Source organism: Pan troglodytes, chromosome 16 (assembly GCF_028858775.2).
Source record: "Pan troglodytes isolate AG18354 chromosome 16, NHGRI_mPanTro3-v2.0_pri, whole genome shotgun sequence".
In the NCBI taxonomy this organism is placed as follows: domain Eukaryota; kingdom Metazoa; phylum Chordata; class Mammalia; order Primates; family Hominidae; genus Pan; species Pan troglodytes.
Window position 1 is genome coordinate 64,041,528 of NC_072414.2, and position 19,477 is coordinate 64,061,004.

General features: G+C 40.7%; 1 protein-coding gene and 1 pseudogene across 29 annotated transcripts in view; one reads left to right on the forward strand and one right to left on the reverse strand.

The window, feature by feature from the left end:
* MYO9A (myosin IXA) overlaps positions 1-19,477 on the reverse strand; it is a 297,950-nt gene that overhangs the window by 219,389 nt on the left and 59,084 nt on the right. For all 29 annotated transcript variants that reach the window (XM_054667756.2, XM_054667748.2, XM_054667767.2 and 26 more), the window contains one exon: positions 3,224-4,134. In XM_054667756.2, the coding sequence (XP_054523731.1) occupies positions 3,224-4,063 (840 nt within the window). In that variant the 5' untranslated portion in view covers positions 4,064-4,134. The remainder of the gene's footprint in view (positions 1-3,223; positions 4,135-19,477) is intronic.
* Positions 2,686-2,844, forward strand: LOC129137259 (U2 spliceosomal RNA; annotated as a pseudogene).

The following is a 19,477-nucleotide window of genomic DNA, read 5'->3' on the forward strand; positions in this document are numbered from 1 at the left end:
AGGGATCAAGCTCAATTTGACAGAGAATTTACAAAAAACCAACAGCTATCATTATAACTTAATGGCTAAAGACTAAATGTTTTCCCCTAAGATCAGAAACGAGACAAGGATGTTGCTTTCAACCACCTCTACTCAACATTATACTGGAGTAGCCAGTGAAATCAAGCAAGAAAAAAAAAAAAAAAGACTTCCAAACTAGAAAGTAAGAAAAACTTTTTATTCACAGACATGACTGACTATATGAAAAATCCAATGGAATCTATAAAAAAGCTGTTGCAGGGGTGGGCAGGTGTGGTGACTCATGCCTGTTATCCCAGCACTTTAGGAGGCCAAGACAGGAGAATCACTTGAGCTCAGGAGTTCAGGACCAGCCCGCCTAGGCAACATAGTGAGACCTCGTCTCTACTAAAAATTACAAAAAAACACAGCCGAGCATAGCAACACAGGCTGATAGTGCCAGCTACTCAGGAGGCTAACGTGAGAGGATCACTCGAGCCTGGAGATAGAGGCTGCAGTGAGCTATGATGACACCACTACACTCCAGCCTGGGCAATAGAGGGAGACCTTGTCTCAAAAAAAAAAAAAAAAGGTTAATGGCACTAATATTTAAGTCTAGCCAGGTTGCAGAAGATAAGATCAACGTGTAACTATCAACTGTATATCTATATACTAGCAACAAACAATTGAAAATTGTAGAACACCATTTATAATAACATCCTCAAAAATATTGAGAGATAAATCTTACCAAAGATGTAAAAGACCTGTACACTAATAACTATAAAATACTGCCAAGAGAAATTAAAGAACTTAATAAAAAGTTAAACACATACTTATCATCTGATCTAGTCATTCCATTGCTAGATATTTACTGAAGAGAAAAAAATGCATATGTCTATATAAACTTGAATGTAATAGCCAAAAATTAAAAACAACCCATATATCCATCAACGAGTGAACAGATCTAAAAAACTGTGATATCCCATGGAATACTATTACCTTAGCAACAAAAAGGAATGTATTATCGACATATGCAACAACATGGATAAATCTCAAAATAATTATACCAAGTGGGAGAAGCCAAATATAAAAGGGTACATACTATGTGGTTCCATTTATATAAAATGGTAGAAAATGCAAACTAATCTACAGTGACAGAAAGCACTTAACTGGTTTCCCACATATGGGTGGGCTGAGAGGAGCGTGAAAGAGGGATTACAAAGAGGTATGAGGAAACTCTGGGGATAATGGATATGTTCTTGACTGTGGTGGTAGTTTCATGGGTATATACATGTCAAAGTTTATCATGTTATACACTTTAAATATACGCAGTTTACTGTATTTCAATTATACCTACAAAATATCTTTTAAAAAGACAACAAAGTAATATTACCTTTTCCTTTCAGGTCTAAAACAAACACTATATTCCCTTTCTTTTTTTTTTTTTTTAAATTGGCAAGCAAAAACCACATATATTTATGGTGTATAACATGATGTTTTCATATATGTCTGCAGCATAGAATGGCAAAATCAAGCTACTTAATGTATGCATTACCTCACAATACTTATCATTTTTTGTAATGAGACTAATTAAAATCTTCTCTTGGAAATGTTCAAGTATAGGCTGGGGGCGATGGCTCATGCCTGTAACCCCAGCACTTTGGGAAGCCAAGGCAGGTGGATCACCTGAGGTTGGGAGTTCAAGACCAGCCTGACCAACATGGAGAAACCCCTACTCTACTAAAAATACAAAATTAGCCGGGTGTGGTGGCACATGCCTGTAATCCCAGCTACTCAGGAGGCCGAGGCAGGAGAATCCCTTGAACCTGGGAGGCAGAGGCTGCGGTGAGCCGAGATCGCACCATTGCACTCCAGCCTGGCAAGAAGAGCAAAATTCTGTCTCAAAAAAAAAAAAAAAAGAAAAGAAATTTTCAAGTATATAATGGATTGTTACTTACTATAGTCATCATGAAGTACAATAGATCCCTTGACCTTATTCCTCCTATATAACTAAAAAATTTGTGTCCTACAACCAACATCTCTCCAATCCTCACAGCCTCTAGTAACTACCACTTTGCTCTGTTTCTATGCATTCAACTTTTTCAAATTCCACATATAAGTGAGACTGTGGAGTACTTGTCCTTCTGTATTATCTTTCCTTTTGACATTGGATGGTATTACTTGTAAAACATCCCACAACTAAACATTTTTTCCCATATTCTCTACATTATTACAAGTTTCGATGCTAGGCACAGCTGTTAAGCTTGCAGAAATACAAATATATCAGCAAAAATATTTTCACCAACCATTACAATGCAGTTAGACACGACCTGACTCTGCTTTCTCCCCTTATAGGGGGATATACAATGACTACAGTCATCTCTTTCTTTGCATCATTAATGACCCAAAGACATTCTCTTTAAAAAAAAAAAATTACCACTGTCACACTCTTCAATCTTCCACACCACCTTTTTTGCGTTCCCATCTTCCAGGTCCTCTTGGTTACTAAAAATAATGTCTACACTTCTATTTAGTTTTACTTCATCTTCTCACATCTATCAAATATTTTTTAAAGATATGTTTAAGAATAAGAACAGTATTTTTCTTTCTTTTTTTTAAATTGCTGCTCCTTGTGGAGCAGGGCTACGCTGCAGGCAGTGTGCCCAGAATAGCAAGAACAGTATTTCTATAGCTTCTCAGCCTTTTGGCTAAGATCAAGTACAGTTATGTTTTTATAGTTTAATATCTGGAATGTCTTCTATCCAAAGACATTTTTTTTTTTTGAGATGGATTTTCGCTCTTGTTGCCCAGGCTAGAGTGCAATGGCATGATCTCAGCTCACCACAACCTCCGCCTCCCAGGTTCAAACAATTCTCCTGCCTCAGCCTCCCGAGTAGCTAGGATTACAGGCATGCACCACCACGCCTGGCTAATTTTTTTTGTATTTTTAGTAGAGACGGGTTTCTCCATGTTGGTCAGGCTGGTCTGGAACTCCTGACCTCAGGTGATCCACCCACCTAGGCCTCCCAAAGTGCTGGGATTACAGGCATGAGCCATTGCGCCCAGCCCTAAATGAGTTTTTGGAGCTGGGAGATGGAACAGTATCTTGCTTGATCTACTCCACACATCGACCTGGTATTGCAGTACCTCCAGGAATGGTACACCCCCCCACCTCAAAGGATAAAAATTAAAATTAAAATCAAAAATAAGATTTCTATATATTTACCTCAAGTACTGGTCCAGCTCCAAGAATAATCTGTTCTACTCCACTGGCAAATCCTTTCTGACTGAGAGCAGTAAGGTGGTGAATAAGAAAGTTTGTGCTTTGAGTCTTCCCAGAACCACTCTCTCCTGAAATCACGATGCACTGATTCTTTTTGCGCTGAAGCATGGCATGATAAGCTACATCAGCCACAGCATAAATGTGGGGCTCAAGTTTTCCCAGTTGGTGGTTATCATACATTTTGACATATTTGGGGTTATAAATAGGAAGAAACTTGAATGGGTTAATAACTATTAGAATACTGCCAACATAGGTATAAATTTTTTCATGCTTAAAGCGATTTCGTAGGTTTTCTAAGAGAGTTTTCTCATTCAAATCAGGTAAACTACATAAATCATCAAAGTCTTTCTGTTGAGGCTGTGGAAGAAAACCCCGTTCCATCATCCTGCGACGTTCTTCTGTTACCCGTAGCCATGACTGCAGGCTACCATAATGGATTGATCCATCAAGGTTTTTCTCTCTCAGAAGGAAGCGGTAGTCCTCTCCACTTAAGCGATTTTCCAGAGCCATTCGGGGCCACAACATCATTCGCTGAACTGGACAATCTGTTGGATTGAGAATCCATTCTTCTCCACCAAATTCCTTTACCTCTGCTAGAACATAACATTTTGTTTTGTCAAGATGAAGTTTGTTTATAAGAGACTCAATCACCTCAGCAGCTGTGGAGTTTTTTCTGGCAGGAATCGGACAGTAGATTGTCCCTTCTGAAATAGTCCCAGGATATATCCGTAATGTATGTTCATTATCTTCAAAGCGTCGTCTTCCTCCATCATTTATATTCATATTGGATCCTGTCCCATCAGCATGGATAGTATATGTTCAAAGTCGTGCAAACCATTTTCTTGGTAAAATAACTGTAACATAAAAGATGCAAAATATTTAGAAGTAAATACACATTGCTTTCTGATGCTCAAGAAAGAAAAGCTTAACAAGCATGTTGATTACATCTTCTAAAACACAAAATACTAACTCTTGTCTTAGCACAGCAACAGTTTCATTGAGACCACATAATATTAAGTTTCACTGTCCAAATCTAGGCACTTTCTAAAATAGTAACTTGCCAAAAAAGACATATATTTCAATGTTTTATTATGCAAAAATCCAAAGAGTACAAAGAAAAATTATTTTTCCCCTGCTGTCTCAAATGTTTGTAAGGAACTTGGGATTAGAACCAAGTTCTTTCCTTATACTTAACAAAGACTGGATTAAGACAGAATAATCATGCAAATCTAATTGCCCTGTACCCAAAATTTCTTAAGGATAAAGCAAAAACAAGAAAGCATCCCAACAATGGAGCAAAAATTTTGTAAAATTTGTTAAAAACAGTAAGAAGATAGATAAACATAGAAATTACATAAAACCATGAAAATGATGAGAGAAACCAACTAAGGAGATAGACATATATTTTCAAGGAATTCTAGGCTCTGACTCACTCCCTCCCACAAGGTGGGAAGGAGAAGGGAGTTTGGCAAGAGTGACAAAAGAATCCTGCCCCTGACTTGCTAGGCAAATTTAACACAATTATACAACTAGGCACCACTACAAATTTTATTCAGCTTCCCTTTTTCCTTCAATGCTACCATTATATCTTTTTACCTAACCTTGTTTATTGCATTCCTTACAAGTATTCTGCATTTTCTTCCCATCTTCTCGAACCTCATATACAGTATATTACACTTCTAGAAGAATGATTTCAACTTTTATACCTCACTGAGAAAATAGTGATTTCCTTCAAATGGCTTCTCCAACTCAAAATTTATTCCTATCTTTACCTCATCTATCTTATTCCATTCCTGTCTTCTACTGAGAAAATATGCCCCACACACTTTCCAGGGCTGATAAAACCTGTTTCTTATCTTCATTAGTTAGTTATATGCCCCCAAAAAACTACTCTCATGTGTCATCAATATTTCCCTTATTTATTTCGTCCTTTAACATATAAGGATGATGTGCTATTAAAAAAATAATAGGAAGAAATACTTTCAGTTACTTCCTTTTTTTTTTTTTTTTTTTTTTTTTTTTTTGAGACAGGGTCTTGTTCTGTCACCCAGGCTAGAGTACAGCGGCATGATCTTGGCTCACTGCACCCTCCATCTCCCGGGCTCAGGTGGATCCTCTCACCTCAACCTGGCTGGGACTACAGGTGTGCGCCACCTTGCCTGGCTAATTTTTGTATTTTTAGTAGAGATGGGGTTTCACCATGTTGCCCAGGGTACTATCTATCCTCTCATACTACTACATATTTGTCAAAGTCTTCTAATCAAGAAACTATTTTTTCCTTTTTGCCTAGATGGTCTTTCAAACACAGAGATTAATACAAAACATATTAAAAAACCCAGCCATATAGGCCAGCAGTGGTGGCTCATATCTGTAATCTCAACACTTTGGGAAGCCAAGGCGGGCGGATCACCTGAGGTCAGGAGTTCGAGATCAGCCTGGCCAACATGGTGAAACCCTGTCTGTACTAAAAATACAAAATTAGCCAGGCATGGTGGCACGTCCCTGTAATCCCAGCTACCCAGGGGCCTGAGGCAGGAGAATCACTTGAACCCGGGAGGCAGAGGTTACAGTGAGCTGAGGTCGCACCCCTACACTCCAGCCTGGGTGACAGAATGAGACTGTCTCAAAAAAAAAAAAAAAAAAAAAAAAGAAATAAACTAGTGAGGAAAGGATAAACTATTCACTGTGGTACTGGTTCAATTGCTAATCTGAGTTGGAGTGAAGAAAATTAACAGTCCTATCTCATAGCATACTGAAAATAGATTCCATCTATGGATCTGTACCTATCAATCTGTTCTGGGCTCTATAGTCTGTTCCATAGGTCTATTTTTCCACCCCTGAACCTCTGTTAATTACTACAGTCCTATAATAAATTTTGGTATCTGAAGGGCACATTACCTTAATGTGTTGTTCTTTACAAATTTTACCTTGGCTATTTACACTACCATAAAAATGTTTAAGCTTGCATGTTTACTATCGTGAAAAAAAAGCTTTTCAGATTTTAATACTGCATTGATTTTACAGATTAATATTGGACAGAACTGACATCTAATTGACTCTTCTCATTCATGAACACCATGCTGTTGGCTTTTAAAAATTACAACTATATTTTTCACTTCTAAAGTTTTTGTCATTTTCAAATCCACCTCATCTTTTTTCTGCCGATTTACATTTCAAAATTATTTATACTTAAGGGCTATTACTCCTTTTCTTTTTGAAAATCCTCAGTATGTAATTTAATATTTTTCAGACTAACACTGAAATGTCATCCAGACGGAACTGCTCTTATGGTTATTTCATATCTTCCTTAGCATGAGATGAGTTCATATATTTGAGAATTTAGCTTTACAAATGCACTTCTGATGGAACTTCTTTTGTTTTTCATACAAACACTTACTGAGAACATGTTTACTACTTTTTTAAGAGAACTACAGTATCATAAATATATTTTTTAAAATTAAAAATTTTGGTATTAAATGATCAATTGATATTCAAATTTCCAAATTTCCTCAGTTATCTCATAAATATTTTTCTTACAGATAGTCTAGCTGGAGATTCTGCTCTGCAATAACAGTGAGGATATACTCTGAGTTACCAAGTTCCTAGTTGTATAGCTATGTTTGCTTTCCTGAATCCCTAAGTGTTTGCTTCATATACGCTATGGCATCTGGCAGCAGTCAGCAGCAAATCTTCTTACAGCCAGGGAGGCTGTGACCTGTACCACTCCAGGAGATGTACTAAGTTAAGGGGTCCCCAACCTCTAGGCCATAGATCAGTGCCAGTCCATGGCCTGTCAGAAATTGGGCCGCACAGCAGAAGATGAGCAGCAGGCAAGTAAGCATTACTGCCTGGGCTCTGCCTCCTGTCAGATCGTCAGCAGCATGAGCTTGTCATAGAAGCATTAAGCACTATTGTGAACTGCATATGCAAGGGATCTAAACTGCATGCTCCTTATGAGAATCTAACTAATGCCAGAGAATCTAACTAATCATCTAATACCTGATGCTCTGAGGCAGAATAGTTTCATCCCAAAACCATCCCCTACTACCCCATCTGTGGAAAAATTTTCATCTATGAAACCAGTCCCTGGTGCCAAAAAGGTTAAAGACCACTGTACTAAGTAACTACAATCTAATCCCTAAAGTTGTATAATATGGCAGCCCTGGAAGTAAACTTAGAAACATCTTTTTTAACAGGAGTCCTATCTTGGACCACTGTTTCCAACAATAAGCCCAACTCTAATTACACTTCCCCATTACTTCAAAGCAGCCAAAACCACACCTGCTCCTTCCTGAAACATAGAAGTGTTTACCTTTTTTGAGTCCTAGTTTTGTCAGTTTGGTTTTATCTTTGTTATTTTATCAATTACTGCTTTGTGGTTTTTTTTTTTTTTAAAAAAAGGAGGGTTTATCTCAAAATACCACTCAGAAATCCATCTTGATCACAAGCCAGTCCTTGCTAAACAGCTTGGAAAATCTGTATTTGCAAATCCGAGACACGAGCTTTCATCAAAATCATCTGGGGAGCTTTTTCAAAACGTACATTACCAGCCGGGCGCGGTGGCTCACACCTGTAATCCCAGCACTTTGGGAGGCCGAGGCGGATAGATCACGAGGTCAGGAGATCAGGACCATCCTGGCTAACATGGTGAAACCCCATCTCTACTGAAAATACAAAAATTAGCCGGGCATGGTGGTGGGCACCTGCAGTCCCAGCTACTCCAGAGGCTGAGGCAGGAGAATGGCGTGGACCCGGGAGGCAGAGCTTGCAGTGAGCCAAGATCATGCCACTGCACTCCAGCCTGGGTGACAGAGTGAGACTCTGTCTCTAAATAAATAAATAAATAAATAAATAAATAAATAAACAAAATTTTTTTTAATGTACATTACCAGGCTCAACAATAGTTATGAGTTGAGGAAATGTAGGTAATTCTGTTATTGCTGGTCCAGAAAATAGTATTTGAAAATCACTGTATTCCAAAGTATTTGGGAACTCACTTTCTACTCCCTTACCACTCTTCCCACATAGCAAGCTACTTGACAATGCTCCGGAGAAGTCACGAAATTCCACAGAGTTGGTAATCCAAAGGTCTTTCCTCATTCTTCATTTTAACACACCACACTATGGCATGACTAAAGCAGCCAATTTCTCGTTCTTGAAAGTGTACTCACATAGTTATTTTTCTTGTAGTCTTCCTGATAGTCTTGCTCTTTTTCTGACTCACTCCTACAGCTCCTTTTCCATTAACTCACTTTATTTTGTTGTTGTTTTGTTTTTGTATTTGTTTTTGTTTTATAGAGCCAGGGTCTGTCTCTGTCATGCAGGCTGGAGTACAGTGGCACAATCATGGCTCACTGCAGCCTCAACCTTCTGGACTCAAGTGATCCTCCTGCCTCAGTCTCCCGAGTAGCTGGGACTGTAAGTGCATGCCACCGATGGCAGTAGCGGCCCATCTACAGCGGCCACTGCATGACATCAGCTGCAGTGGAGGAGGTGCAGCCAGGACTGCAGGCTCCATGGAGGCAGCAGAAGCCAGGAACAGGTGGGAACCCCGCCACCTTCTGAGTTGACAGGGCAGGAGTTTCACGCTCCCTAGGTGCAGCTGTGGCCACCCGCCCAGGTGGGCTGCAGACCCGGGCATCACTGTGCTCTTGGGGGATGGGAGCAGGCAGGAGCCCCACCCTCCCAGGCACAGCTGCAGCCGCCCAAGCTGCAGCTGCAGACCCAGGCATCTCTGCACCCTCAGAGGCCTGGGAAGGCCCCCCGCCCAGTCCCTGCAGGCTCAGAGGTGTTTGCTCCCACTGCCTGGCCTCTCCTCACTCCCAGCACCCACTCCAATCTCAGAGAAAAGTTGGTTCCGAGCCTGGGCACTGTCACAGCCTGGCCAAGTGTGCACACGCTCCAGATAGCACTGATACACCAGCCCCTTGCCACCTTGGCCCCCTCTAAACTTTGGGTGCCTACAAACACTAGAGGGAGGCTGAGGGGGTACTAAGGGCAGCTCAGTACCTGTAGGCACCCCCTGTCACAAACAGCCTGGGCACCATGAACAGCAGCAGGAGGCAGGCAGGCTCCTGGGCAAAAGGAGGCAGGTCCCTGGTGAAACCCCACCTTCAAGCCAGGGAAGGCCTGAAGCCTGGGGACCAGGCTTTCCATTGGCACCCGATGACCAGAATGGGAACTTGTGGTGCTTTCTCCAGGCCCACCCATGGTTGTCAATGAACCAATCAGTACACACACCCTCCCTGCTGAGACCTATAAAAGCCTGAACTCAGCCAGACTTGGGGAGACAACCACCTGCCAGTTGCAGAGAAAAGGTGCCCACCCCAGGGTCTCCTCTCTGCCGGGAGTTGAGAAGATGACAGGACAACCAGCTGCAGGGAGAAGCTACCCACCCCAGGGTCTCCTCTGCTGAAAGCTGAAGAGATATCCAACTACCAGCTGCAGTGAGGAGCTACCCACTCCACGGTCTCCACTCTGCTGACAGCTGAACACTCATCAGGACACCCTGGCTGCAGAGAGGAGCTACCCACTGCGAGTCTCCTCTGAGCTGTTCTATCACTCGATAAAGCTCCCCTTCACCTTGCTCACCTTCCACTTGTCCGTGTACCTCATTCTTCCTGGGTGCAGAACAAGAACTCAGGACCTGCCAAATGGCAGGACTAAAAGAGCTATAACACAAACAGGGCTGAAATACGCCCCTTGTTCGTCCCATTGTAGGCAACAGAAGGAGAGAAGAGAGAAGGAGAAAAGAGCTAAGGCCCTTCATGGAGTCCAGACCTGGAGGCTCCCCAAGCCAGGGCTCTGACACCCTCTTTGGGGCGCTGCGGTTCCTGGCATCTTCAAGCTTCCGAGCACCACTGCATTCCCCAGTGCCAGCCGTGGAAGCTGCTTGAGGTATGCCTGATCCACAGCCTTGCAAGGAAGCCAGCGCCTATGCCAGCACCCGGAGCTGCCTGCCCCGCTGCAGCCAGCATGCTCGGTTGTGTAGAGTGGCCAAACCCCTCGCTCACTCACACACCCTCCTTTGGTAGGTGTGGGATCCAGGCTGGTAGTGCAAGCCAAACACAGCCTGCCATTCAGAGTGATCAGAATAAGCCCAGCAGGCCCAAGAAAAACTCAGGCAGAGGCGCCAGTGGCCACAGATGTTTCCAGCCGGAAAAGTATCACCCCAAGAAGTATCACCCCATAGCAAGAGATGGAATGCTGCCCAGGCCGGTCCACAAAGCCAAAAACTTTTACTATATGCTCCTTTACAGGAAAATTTTGCTGACGGTTGTTCTAGGGTAGCCACTAAAAAAGACTTTTTTTAGGCTGGGCCTGGTGGCTCACGCCTATAATCCCAGCACTTTGGGAGGCCGAGGCAGGCGGATCACTTAAGGTCAGGAGTTCGAGACCAGCCTGGCCAACATGGTGAAACCCTGTCCCTATTAAAAGTACAAAAAAAAAAATTAGCCAAGCAGGGTGCTGCGTGCCTGTAATCCCAGCTACTCAGGACGCTGAGGCAGGGGAATCGCTTGAACTCAGGAGGCGCAGGTTGCAGTAAGCCAAGATCACACCACTGCACTCTAGCCTGGGCAACTAAGTGAGACTCCGTCTCAAAGGAAAAAAAAAAGGTTTTTTAAGTGTAACTTTCCATGTGGCACATATACACCACGGAATACTATGCAGCCATAAAAAAGAATGAGATAATGTCCTTTATAGCAATATGGATGGAGCTGGAGGCCATTATCCTAAGCAAACTAACGCAAGAACAGAAAACCAAACACCACACTTATAAATGGAAGCTAAAAACTGAGTAGCCATGAACACAAAGAAGGGAGCAATAGACACAAGAGCCTACTTGACGGTGAAGGGTGGAAGGAAGGCGAGGATCAGAAAACTACCTATCGGGTACTGTGCTTATTACCTGGGTAACAAAATAATCTGTACACCAAACCCCTGAAACACACAATTTATCTAAAGAACCAACCTGTACATGTACTCCTGAAACTAAAAGTTAAAAATAATTATGTATAACTTTCCAACTAGTAGAGTGAAAAAACAGAATAATGAGTTCAAAAGAAAGCAAGAAAGGAGAAAAGAAAAAAGTCAGAATAGGTAGATCAAATAGAAAACAAATAGTAAAGTTTTAAAGCTAAATACAAAGTAATTATATTATATTACATGTAAATGCTCCAGTTAAAAGACAAAGATGGTCAAAGTTTTAAAATTCAACTATCTGCTGTTTTCAGTAGACACACATCTATAACATAAGGATACAGAATCAGAAAGTATTTTTTTTAAAGGAGAAGAAATACCATGCAAACACTAGCCAAAAGAAAGCTGGTATAATCAAAATAACATCAAGCAAAACAGGAAAATAAAATTGAATTAAACATCTCTTAAGGGTTTTTTTAGCCCTTCCATACTATTATTTTAGGCTTAGGCCTGAGACAAAGGTCTCTGGATATCACTGGTATTCTTGAAAAGAAGTACAAAACAGAAAAAGATTACAAGAAGTTAAGGAGGAAGCCACAGAGTGGCAAGTAAGTAGCTAGCAGATGTTGATCGAATCTGCTACAAAGAAAGCAGGAGTAGGGCCAGGCGCAGTGGTTCACATCTGTAATCCCAGCACTCTGGGGGGCCGAGGCGGGCGAATCACAAGGTCAGGAGTTCGAGGCCAGCCTGGCCAAGATGGTGAAACCCCACCTCTACTAAAAATACAAAAATTAGCCAGGCGTGGTGGTGTGCGCCTGTAGTCCCAGCTGCTTGGGAGGCTGAAGCAGGAGAATCACTTGAACCCAGGAGGCAGACGTTGAAGTGAGTAAAGTGAGTAGAGATCGTGCCACTGCACTCCAGCCTGGAGACACAGCGAGACTCTGTCTCAAAAAAAAAAAAAAAAAAGAAAAAAAGCAGGAGTATTGTGAGGGAAATGTTTATTAGTTAGCGGGCTTGGGAACACAACTGTATGATTATAAATAAGATCAAGCAAGGAAGCAGAAACTAAAAACTGAAGAAAAAGAAGGTCTAACTGGTAAGCCAAAGTTCCTTGGTAAGCAAGACTAAATGAGATTAAGGTCAAAGGTGGACAGATGTCTCTCAGAAAGGAAAAAAAAAGGACACTTTTACTGAAAGAATTAAAAAAAAAAAAAGATGGGCAGAGAAACAGAATTTGAGATAAGATGTGACGAGACTGTATATCAGCTAATCATTACTAGAAAGAATATAAAAGCCCAAGTTTTACCTATGGCAGATCAATGTCAAGTAAAAGCAAAAGTGGGTGCTGAAAGAAAACATATTTTGTACCATTTCAGTTGAATAAAATGTAATGGAAGAAATAAATTATCAGGCTGGGCACAGTGGTGCATGCCCATAGTCATAGCTATTTGAAAGGCTGAGGTGGGAGGATTGCTTGAGCACAGGAGTTCAAGACCAGCCCGGGAAATATACCAAGACCCCATCTCTAAATAAATAAAATGTTAATAGTTGGCAGGCCACATGTAGAATGAAAACCTCTCACCTTATACAAAAATCAACTCAAAATGGATCAAGGACTTAAATCTAAGACCTGAATAAAAATTCTACAAGATAATGTCAGAAAAACCCTCCCAGGCCTTGGCTTAGGCAAAGACTTTATGACCAAGAACCCAAAAGCAAATGCAACAAAAACAAAGATGAATAAATGGGACTTAATTAAAGAGCCTTTGCACAGAAAAAGAAAAAATCAGCAGACAACCCACAGAGTGTAAGAAAATCTTCACAATGTGTATATCCAATAAAGGACTAATATCCAGAATCTACAAGGAACTCAAACAAACTAGCAAGAAAAAAACAAACAATCCCATCAAAAAGTAGGCTAAGGACATGAATAGACATCTCAAAAGAAGATACACAAAAGGTCAACAAACATGAAAAAATGCTCAACAGCATTAATGATGAGGGAAATGCAAAACAAAATAACAATGTGATTACCACCTTACTCCTGCAAGAATGGCCATAAAAAAAATCAAAAAAATAATAGATGCTGGCAGGGATGTGGTGAAAAGAGAACACACTTTGACACTGATGGTAGGAATGTAAAATACATTCACTATATGTAAAATACAACCACTATAAAAAACAGCATGGAGATTCCTTAAAGAACTAAAAGTAGGGCAGGTGCGGTGGCTCAGGCCTATAATCCCAGCACTTTAGGGGGCCAAGGCAGGTGGATCACCTGAGGTCAGGAGTTCGAGACCAGCCTGACCAACATGGCAAAACCCCATCCCTAATAAAAATATAAAAATTAGCTGGGCATGGTGGCACGGGCCTGTAGCCCCAACTACTCAGGAGGCTGAGGCACAAGAATCACTTGAACCCGGGAGGCAAAGGTTGTAGTGAGCCCAAATTACGCCACTGTACTCCAACCTGCACAACAGGGTATCACCCAGTTGCCACTACTGAGTATCTACCCAGAGAAAAAGAAGTCATTTATACAAAAAAAGATACTCCCACAGGCATGTTTATAGCAGCACAATTCACAACTGCAAAAATATAGAACCAGCCCAAATGCCCATCAATCAATGAGTGGATAAAGAAATTGTGGTCAATATACACCATGGAATACTACTCAGCCATAAAAAGGAACAAAATAATGGCATTCACAGTGACCTGGATGGAACTGGAGACCATTAATCTAAGTGAAGTCACTCAGGAATGCAAAACCAAACATCGTATGTTCTCGCTCATAAGCAGGAGCTAAGCTATGAGGATTCAAAGGCATAAGAATGACACAGTGAACTTTGGGGACTTGGGGGAAAAGGTGGGAGGTGGGTGAGGGATAACAAATTGGGTATAGTGTATACTGCTCAGGCGATGGGTGCACCAAAATCTCAGAAATCACCACTAAAGAACTTACTCAGCCGGGCGCAGTGGCTCATGCCTGTTAATCCCAGTACTTTGGGAGGTCGAGGCAGGCAGATCACCTGAGGTCAGGAGTTCAAGACCAGCCTGGCCAACATGGCAAAACTCCGTCTCTACTAAAAATACAAAAATGGCTGGGCACAGTGGCTCACACATGTAATCCCAGCACTTTGGGAGGCCGAGGCGGGCGGATCACCTGAGGTCAGGAGTTCAAGACCAGCCTGGCCAACATGGTGAAACCCTGTCTTTACTAAAAGTACAAAAATTAGCCAGGCATGGTGGGTGCCTATAATCCCAGCTACTCAGGAGGCCGAGGCAGGAGAATTGCTTGAACCTGGGAGGCGGAGGTTGCAGTGAGCCGAGATTGCACCACTGTACTCCAGCCTGGGCGACAAGAGCAAGACTCTGTCTCAGGGAAAAAAAAAAAAAAAAAATTAGCCAGGTGTGGTGGCACATGCCTGTAATCTCAGCTATTTGGGAGGCTGAGGCAGAATCGCTTGAACCCGGGAGGCGGAGGTTGCAGTGAGCAGAGATCACACCACTGAACTCCAGCCTTGACGACAGAGCAAGACTCCATCTCAAAAATAAAAATTAAAAATAAAAAAAACTTACTCATGCAACCAAGCATCACTTGTTCCCCAAAAAACTATGAAAATAAAAAATAAAACATAACGTGAATTATTGTATGACACACTAGTATATGTGTATCAGCTTAGCCTTACCAGTAAGTACTCTGTACCTTCTTCAAAATTACTGTTTTCCTTTGAAAAACTATTTCTCCTCCTTGTCATTCCATCTTTGTCATCGAACGTAGTTTGAATGAACTGACCTCATTCCCCAGATAAGGGAGAAGAGAGACATTTGCTGTGACCCAGGCCCAGTCAATTTATTTCATTACTCTTAGCCACAGTGGCTGATTACTGAGATTCTGTACTGGAATTTTTGCTGCAACTATCGGAAAAGAAGCTTTCTTCCCACACCAGGGCCGCTAAGCTAGAAAGATCTAAACCTACAGCTGCTGGCAGCCATATTCCCTGAAAGCATAAAAGAAGCCTCTGCAATAAAAGAAAATGAAACTAACACACACAGCAAAATCTTATCAACATATTTGGGCCACTGAATCCAGTTGTGCCTCAAATAAGCTAGACCACTGAAATTCCTTGTTAAGTGTGCCAATCAATTCCCTTTTATTCCCTGAGCCACTCTGAGGTAGGTTTCTGTTCTCTACAATCAAAAGAACCCATTATAATGGGTGGTATTTCAGTGCAATACCCTTTGAGGATACAGGTCGCCCTTGTTATCCAAATTCCTGATTTCAAAAAATCTCACAACCTAAACTCAAGAACCAAATACGTTTGAGTAAACTTCTGGAATTTCCTTCATTATCTTGTTATTTGCTATCCAAACTTTAGGAAACAAATAGATTCAAATAAGGCAGTACCCCCTGACATTCAAATTCACTATCCAAACTGAAGAATTAAGCAAACATGAATAGTGGGAGATAGTTGTAAAGTCAACCATGCAGAAATATGGAAAAGAATTTATAACGTAAAATTTTAAAATCTAGAAAATTGCACATAAAGGTATACATATATTTTAAAATGGGTTAAAACACTGGGCTTTTGGGAAATCTTCACATTTTCCATCTATAGTTACAATCAAAAATAAGTTTGATATACATTACCTAATTTGAGTTGAACAGCAATTCTTAGACAAAAATAAACTATTACCTTTCAAATCAGAAAATCAAGACCTAAAGAGCAAAAAAAAACTATGAAAATATATGATAAAGATGACATTTCAAGTCAGCAGAGAAAAAAGGATTACTAAATAAATGATGTGGGGATAGCTGACCATAAGAATAAAACAATACACGTAAAGAACTAAGCACATTACTGGCATTTATATAGCAATCAGACAATGCTGTATCTTTTATATAGAAAATTATTTAATATTCTTTTTATTCTCTATCTCAATGTAGACACTTCAAAAGTATATGCTAACAGTATATGCTAACGTGGTAAGAAAGTTGCTGTGGTTTAGCAGGGTGTGGTTCAGAATAGGCCAGCTTATGATGTTATTCACTGGACTGAGTTAGAAGGGACTAATTATAGAGGAAAACTGTGGTGAAGAAAGAAAACAGGGAATAAAGAGTTTCCTTTAAACTAGAAGTTCAGTTAAAGAAATAAAAAGGACCTAAGGATTTTTAATGCAGTGTTCTGTGCAGTGTTCTGCAGTGTGTTATTAAAATTTACTTTTCAAAATATATACATTAATTTTGTTTTTGCTTTTTTATCAAATCCCCAAGGTTATTTTCTTTAAAAAAAAAAAAGTGTCCTTTCTCTTTATGCGTGCTTTATCATAGGGCTCTACTGATAAATGTTAGTAAGAAAGATCATACATGGTTGGCCAGGCATGGTGGCTCATGCCTGTAATCCCAGCACTTTGGTAAGTCAAGGCAGGTGGATCGCTTGAGGTCAGGAGTTTGAGACCAGCCTGGCCAACATGGTGAAACCCCATCTCTACTAAAAAAAAAAAAAAAATACAGGCCGGGCGTGGTGGCTCACACCTGTAATCCCAACACTTTGGGAGGCTGAGGCAGGCGGCTCACAAGGTCAGGAGTTTGAGACCAGGCTGGACAACATGGTGAAATCCCGTCTCTACTAAAAATACAAAAAAAAAAATTAGCCGGGTGTGATGGCATGCGCCTGTAATCCCAGCTACTCAGGAGGCTAAGGCAGGAGAATCGCTTGAACCTGGGAGGCAGAGGTTGCAGTGAGCCAAGATCATGCCACTGCACTCCAGCCTGGGTGACAGAGTGAGACTTCGTCCCAAAAAATAAATAAATAAATAAATTAGCCGGGCATGGTAGCACGTACCTATAGTCACAGCTACTGAGGCATGAGAATCGCCCGAACCTGGAAGGCAGAGGTTGCAGTGAGTCAAGACTGAGCCACTGCACTCCACCGTGGGTGACAGAGTGAGATTCTGTCAAAAAAAAAAAAAAAAAGGAAAGGGAAGGAAAGAAAAGGAAAAGGAAAAGGAAAAGAAAGGAAAGGAAAAGAAAAAAGATTATACATTGTCATCCAGTAGCAAGAAAAGTAGAACTGAATCAAGCAAATGTATTATACATTTAAAAAGTAAAAAAGAAAAAAAATCGAACTTTAATGTTGAAAAAATAACTCAAACCAAAGGCCTCATAGTACATACAGAAAACACTGTAATATCAAAGGCAAGATCTATTTGAGAAAACATTACTGATTTGCGTACAGCTATAAATATCATAGGGGAGAGCTATTAAACATTTTGAATTTATTTTAGATAAATAACTATGGGGAAGTTGTGTTCATGACCTACTATTCAAGTTTCTTCATTCTTTAGTGCTTACAATTAGAATGTTCCACAAATAAATATAGTCACTACCATACAAATGTTTAATCACATATATAAACACATATATAACTTATTTAGATATGTAAACTTTGCAAACTATGTATTTAGAAGTAAATTTTCTTTTTAAAAGCCCCCAAATACTCTTTTTACAAACCCATTTCCTCCTCTTCCTAGGCACACAACTAGACTTTATTTCCCAATCTTCCCTGGGGTTATATGTGGACATATGATCAAGTCCTAGGCAAATGGTATGTGGGGCAGAGATTATGCACATTCTCTCCAGATTGAGCCAAAATACCTCTAAAAGGATCTGCCTTTCCTAGTCTGCTATAAGAATGGAGACAACCTGGGGAAAAGCTCTAAGGCCCTCAGGGACACAGAGCCACTAGAGGGAAGGAGTCTGGGTCCCAAAGGACCACATAGAGAAGAGTGTCTACCATCACCCCACCTCCAACCACCTAAATTGGACTGTGATGTAAATGAGAAACACACTTTACTTGTATAGAGCTGCTGATATTTGGAGGTTGTTTAGGTATAGTAGTTGGACTACCGTGACTAATGCACTACTGTAAACATTTTCTAAACCCTCTCCTACAAGGAATCCTGTCAGGAAATTCCTCTTATATTCAATCCATCAAAAAGCACTATAGGTCTGCCTTTAAAATACATCCTGAACCTATTTTCTTATCATTCCCATCTCCACCACCTACTTCAAGCCCTATCGTTCTCTCACCTGAATTAGTGAAAAAGCATGGTATCCTTCCTTCTATCATTGCTCTACTATAGTCTATTTTTCCACACAGCAGAGTCAGTCACCCTTTTTAAAGGAAAATCACACCACGCCACTCTACTTCAATGGCTCCCCTTAACACAAATAAAACTGAAAGCTCTTACTGTGGTCTAAAAGGGCCTACATTATTTCATCCCCTCAACTTTCATCTTTCTCTCACTCCACTGAAGCCTCAGTGGTCTTTTTTTTCTGTTTTTAAGTTTATTCCTAATTCAGAATCTTTACACTTCCTTCCTGGTCCCCTACTTGGACCTTCTTTCATATCACTGAGGTCTCTGTTCAAATTTCAAATCCTCAGCAAAGGTTTTCCTTAGTATACTATCTAAAATAATCCTCTATCCCCCATCTTCCATCACTCTATTCCCCTTATCCTGATTTATTTTTATCAGAGAATTTAATGTATTACCTAAAATTATATTTTTATTTGGATTTTTTTGGTTTATTGTCTTACTTCTCCATTAAAAAGTAAGTGGCTTCATCCTTCCCATCATGGGTATCCACAGCTCAAAAATTTATTTGTTGAAGAAATAAATTCACATACACATTAATCTATTTTAGCAATCATTTTTCTTGCTTAGTCATTTTACTAAAATTCACTACATAGCTTCTCCCCTTTTCCTTTCTCATCTATTTTCATGCATAATATAAATACACTGCTTTATTTGACTTCCTTTAAGAGCTCTTTTCAACATTAATTTGACAATGCCTAACTTTAAAAAATGAGCAAGTATCAAAGTCCTTTCCTAAGGAAGTAATCAATCAATGATGCTGATTCAATAAGCATGCCTACCAATAAGGATGGAAGAAGAGTGGCCATTTCATGCAGCCATCTTTAACCTCAAGAATACTGCTAAATCATAGAGTTCCCATAACCCTAGTAATGGAGCAAGAAATAAGAAAATGAGGCTGGGTGCAGTGGCTCACATCTGTAATCCCAGCACGTTTGGAGGCTGAGGCAGGTGATCAACTGAGGTCAGGAGTTCAAGACCAGCCTGGCCAATATGGCGAAACCCCGTCTCTACTAAAAATACAAAAATTTGTGGGTGGTGGCAGGTGCCTGTAACACCAGCTACTCTGGAGGCTGAGGCAGGAGACCCACTTGAACCCGGGAGGCAGAGGTTGCAGTGAGC